Below are 5,583 nucleotides of genomic sequence, written 5' to 3'. Positions count from 1 at the left end.
TGCGGGTATATGAGAAAGGTTCTGTTTCACTATAGCTGAAACACCATCGAGGAAGCAGGAAAAGCACTTCAAATATGCACACCTTGAGATTTATGATGACACCTTTTCAGAGTCTCCAGGGTTTTTAGAGGAGAAAAAAATAGGCATGTAACTGACCTCCCTTCTCTGCTAGTCCTGTGCCCTCATTACATTGCCTCTGGCTTCCAGCACCATTCTGTGTGTTGCTGTCCTTGAAAACCTTCCTGCTAGTCACTGAGCAGCTGTTTGCTCCACACCTTTCACTAGACCCACTCTTATCTATAAATGTCCATCAGTGGAGGAAAACTTAACTTTCATTTCTTTTTTTTATTATCAGATATTCATGGCCATAATCTCTTAAATCTGTATTAGCTGTAATAAGTTGTGGTAAGTGCTTCTAGAGAAATATAATTAATATCACCATCACAACCTTATAATATGCCAGCACATGGCGCCTATCCCCTTCACTCTCCCTCCTCCTTCTGCTGTATGTGCTCAAGACACATACACACATTCACGCACACACGCGTGCGCACAGTAAAGCACAGGCCAAGCTGCCTGTTCTCCAGCAAGCCTGCTTCTGGAGTTGGGAGCTGTCAGCCAGCTGGGAGGGGTCGGGGGGAGGAGGAAGAGGTGGGGCTCTACTCTGATTAATTACCTTAGGCATTCAGGGGTGGGGCTTCCTTCAGCCATCTGCCTGAGATATGGGAGGGAGCTGGAGAAAGAAGGAGGGGGAGAGACTGCCAGAGAGGAAGAGAAAAGAAAGGAAGAAACACTAGAAAGAGAAAGGCAGGAAAACGAATAAAGGGAAACCAGTCACCCGCCCTTCGCCAGCTAGCTGGGGACCGGGTGGCAGAGAGCCACGGAGGTGTGCCCCACTACGGCGACTTCCAGCTAGTTTTTAACCTGCTTCTTCTGGTTTATGGAGAAAAAGAAAATGGTAACTCAGGTAAGACTTGTGCGTCTTCCACACATTTCTGTCTCAGGGATCTGCGGGAAGGTCTGGGGGTGGAGTGTAGCCAGCCAAGTTTTAATGAGGATCGTCTTCTTTAAAAGGCAGATTTATTGTTATCAGCTGAAGTATTGGTCCTCCGAACATGTGTACTATATCGGTGCCCTTTCCTCCCCTCCCCGGGCTCCATAGCCGATCCCAGTTTCCTGTAGCGTGCAGCTGTAGCTCAGGAAGGAGCCTGTGGGGATTTGTCTACCTCTTTGTCTTGGTTCTGAGAAGAGGGAGGGAGAGAGACTGCAGAGGTAGGAAGAGATTCTTGTAGACTGCCTGAAAGAGGAGAGGGAGTGACTTCCTTTTAAGAAATGCAGAAAAATTTGTGTTACTGGGAAAGCTGATTCACTGGGGTTTCTCAGGCTTGGCTGTGGAATTGCAGTTTGCTGCCTTCTTCCTAAACCGATGATCAAAAATGAAGGCTAGGAAAGAATGTTTCATTTCTGTGGCTTTGTCGTTGGTAAATGATGTTTTTCATAGGAACCCACGGAGCATCTTGGTGTAACAGAGGCAGGTACTGCTTTCCCTGACCAGATAAATGTGTACATAAGTGACAATTGCGGCATTAAACGACGTTTGAAGGAGATGGAGTAGGAAATGGAAGATCTCCATCTCTGTCTCTTCTCCCCACCCCCTTCTCTCTGCCTCTCTGCTTGTGTCAAGCAGTGTCTACTCTGCATTTTAGCAAGTCATTCCCGACAAATGGAAAGGTGGCTGCTGTTCCGTTCTTGGCAGGGATGTTTTTCTGGTTGTCACCCTACAGTATGCTCCTTTACCCCCTTTTCCTTATGTTTGGCTTGGGAGAAAGTGGTGAGGCTGTGCCATATCAGAGGACATCATTTTTATGATGGGACTTTCAGACCCTTTGGTCGTAGACTTGGGATCAGTTCACTCCAGGCTTCCCTCACTGGACAGTGCTTTCCTTTTAAGGACGTTGCCCCTTTTTTGTATTCTCTCCCCTTTTTATCCTCTCAGAGTCACCACCGGAGGGCGAGAGGAGGCAGCAAGCTATCCGATAGGCATCGCCTTCGGTGCTGGAGCCCAGTTTAGTTAAATGTTATATAATGCCCTGCAGTGCCGTTTTGAAGGAGGGAAACCTGTAGGGAGGAATCCATCCTGACCCACAGAATAGGGAAATTTCAAAAGATAAATCCTTCCAAGAAGGGTTTTCTCCAAATCTAAGTTGGGGAATTGTCAAGAAATTCCTCCTTTGGAAAGGGGAGAAAACTCTTTTATTTTTTAATACTTCTTAACATCTAATTAATGCTTTTGAAATATCACTTTATTTTGTCAAAATCTCCATGTCTTGATTCTCTCCGAAGCCCGTGTGAGCTGTTACTTACTTCACTTGAGTGCATACGAAGTCTCCACCGAGGAGCTGTGTTAGAGAACAGCCACTCTTGGCTCCGTGGAAGGCTTTTAATGCTGCAGCTCTCACACACATTGTAAAATCAGTGAAGGAGTCATCTAAACAGGAACTGTTAGGATCAGACTTCTGTGGCCTCATGGAGCATTACCTCTTGGCAGTTTTAGAAACGTTGGAATGTGTGTGACAAGTTAGAATGTGCACGCTCGTTTGTACTCTGTGTTGTGCTCCTAATCATCAGATACATGGAAAGTGTAATTTTAGGAACACGGTTCAACAAATAAATGGAACCTGTGAAGGAACTTTTTTTTTTAGTGATTAGGAGTCCAACAGATAAATTTAATCTTTGTTTTCTCAGATGTACTAAGCGCTGAAAGAAAGGAAACTCGTTTTCTCATGTTGAATTCATACAGTAGGATCTATGAAATTCAGAATTGTGTGATGTTTATTTCAGTGTCTTCACCATCTACCTGAAAGTCATGGAGATGGTTGTTTGCAATCTAAAAATAAAATTAAAGGAAATAGTAAGTAGGGCCAAATCTTTGGTCTATCCTGTGGTTTGTTTGTTTGTTTGTTTGTTTGTTTGTTGTTTTGATTTGTTGTATAGGTTTGGATGTTTTGAGCCAGACAGCAAATCCAAACATTTGATAATGCCCTGTCACCTAAGTGTTTTCACAGTCACTGTCTGTGTTGGTCAGGGATCACTGTCAGAATTAAAATGGCTATTGCCATACTGAGTATCCTGACTAGGCTGTAGAAAGGTGGTAAGCTGTTTGGTCACTTCACACCTTGATTTGCCTTAGACTCTCCTCCCTGTCCCTCATCCCCATCACTGGGTGGAAGAAAGCATGTTCATCATTTGTTAGTAATTCCTTTGTGCACAGTCTGTGCTTTGTGATTACTATATATACTATATACTATAGCTTTATATAACCTTTTTTGTTTTACTACCTAACAACTTTATTACTGACAATAAATAGAACTTGGATTTTTAGTAAAAATAGTATTTTAGTGGCAAAATTTTCATACAGTAGTAGCCAGACATGCTCATGTGACACTTAAGTATACTTTTATCTCTTGTTCATGTTCATATCACAGGAATTTTTAACTGAAGTCTCTTTAACTTGATTGACATACTAAAAATCGTGCTTGTCCTATCTATAGAAAAACAAGGTGGAATAAAAGGAAAGAATATCATTCCCATAATATGTGTAAACTAGAAAAGCAAGGTTGAAAACGATTTCCCCCTAATTCATTAAGAAAAAAAAAAACACTTAGCAAGACACAATTTCTGTTCATTGTTGAGGGGGGGAAGTTTGTCAGGCAAAGGGGAAAAGCTTACAGTACAACCTGAAAGCAGATGTTTTACTCCACAACGATGTGAGACTGCCAACTTCTATGGAACACAAGGGCCCTCCCTTTCTTGGACAACTCAGTGCTTTGCTGGCATTTTCTTCAAAATCTGTTTTCCATCAGAACCAGGAGGAGAGAAGGTGTTAGGAATAGGGGAGGTTAGGAAGGAGGTTGCTATTCCTTTAAATAGTGCTCTGAGCCCAAGTGGCAGCAGGCTGCTCTGGAGTGTATTCTTTTGTAATGAATCACCAGCTCCATTGTCTGCTATCTCCCCCTTTGTAGCTGGAAGGCCTGAGTCTTTCACCTGAGCTGTACCCTCTGCGTTCAGGGTAGTTGGGAGGAGAGGAGTGGGAAGGGTATTTTATGCTCTAATTAAAGACAGATAAGACATCAGGTATGTTTGCTTTGTTTCAGTTTCCGCTCCCCTTTGGGTTTCTGCTTTCTGAAATGAACTGTTGTTGGGAATCTGGTCTTTGAATTTTCTAAGCACATCTCATTTCTGTGAATCTGGGAGTCCTGCCCTTCATTGAGTCTCCATTTTGTGGCCTTCATCTGAAGTGATTCCATTCTCTTGCCTGCCAGTTGCTCTCTCCACACAGCCTCAGCCCCTCCTCCCACAGAGTGGAGCCCACAGTGTTTGTTTTGGCACATTTTCCACTTTCTATGGGCTGCACAGGATTCTGGGGAAAGTTTGGGGATAGGCGGAGATGTGGATTGGAGGCTAAAATTCTGTTTCTTTACAGTGAACCAGAAAGAAAGAGAAAACGCTATACTTTTTACATTGATTTTGTTTCTTTCTGAATTCCTCTACACCAGTCATAACTTCAGTTTTAACCATTTCCTTACTAAGACCAAGACTGACTATTAAAAACTGTCACTGTTCTAAAAATTATTTATCTTTCCTGGAAGGTACCCAGAATTCCATAAATGGGGCTGTTACAAATCTTGGCATCTGTGAGGCTATAAGTGTATTCGCCTCCGTCCCATACCCCCTCTTTTCTTTTGTCTCTTCTCACTTTAATTTTTCCTTTTACTGCTCAGTCTGGTAGTTGAGACTGAGAAATCTTGGTGTTTTGACCGCTTCCTGTTGAAGCCTGCATTGCTAGAAGCCAGCTTATGCTGGAAGGTAATGACAGTCCTCTCCATGGTTGTGTTCTCCCTGAAGAAACTGCAAAGTCACATCGTACAGATGGCTATCGGGAACCTCTTTCTGACCTGTGGTTTGTGAACTGCTCAGCTTTTAACTGCTCATGATGTAATGCCTTTCTTTAGGTTCTCTCATAGAAAACCTATTTGTGATGTTCCTGCTGTCACTCAAGATCAGCCACATCTCAGTCGCCTTTCACTGACCCTAGTCTCAGGGATCTGCTGTACATGTTTGATTCTAGAGCCACAAGACCTCACTCAGTGTCCCCTGACATTCTAAAACCACTGTCAGTTCTTTCCTTGCACGTTTTGACCACACAGATTGTACATGAGCTCTGCCAGTCCCAGTCATGGGGCTTCCTACCAGAAAACTCTTTGCAATTTGGACTGCAGCACCTTTGTTCTTGAGCTCAGATGCTCGGCCTCTTGTGAGCAGTCAGAATGCTATAGCCTTCCACTGTGGAACATCGTTTCCATTTCCAGATTCTGAAATCTGTTACTTTTGGAATGATTAAATTTAGGGAACCTTGGAGTCATTTAATTCCTTAGAGGACACTGTCCAGGATTAATCACCTAAAATCATAGTCTGATTTTTGTCAGTTCTGAATTTAACCTTTTAGAATCCCAAGTAAAATCCCATGTCCATTCCAGTTCCCCAAGACCCTGCACAATCAAGAACCTGTTTGTCCAGCCTCAT

At 43.2% G+C, this 5,583-nt stretch overlaps 1 protein-coding gene across 26 annotated transcripts in view; it reads left to right on the top strand.

Annotated features, from left to right (window-relative positions):
• Rbfox2 (RNA binding fox-1 homolog 2) overlaps positions 1–5,583 on the top strand; it is a 252,997-nt gene that overhangs the window by 172,730 nt on the left and 74,684 nt on the right. Inside the window, exon 1 of one of the 26 annotated variants that reach the window (XM_085678317.2) lies at positions 704–967. The exons of the other annotated variants lie outside the window; for them this stretch is intronic. Coding sequence (XP_085534443.1) covers positions 941–967 — 27 coding nt within the window. The 5' untranslated portion in view covers positions 704–940. Of the gene's footprint in view, positions 1–703; positions 968–5,583 lie in introns of those variants that run through there. 26 annotated transcript variants of the gene reach the window in all.

This window comes from Myodes glareolus, chromosome 19 (genome assembly GCF_982192425.1).
Source record: "Myodes glareolus chromosome 19, mMyoGla1.1, whole genome shotgun sequence".
NCBI classification, from domain to species: domain Eukaryota; kingdom Metazoa; phylum Chordata; class Mammalia; order Rodentia; family Cricetidae; genus Myodes; species Myodes glareolus.
The sequence above is the reverse complement of the archived record's forward strand: the minus strand, read 5'-3'. Positions and strand labels throughout refer to the sequence as shown.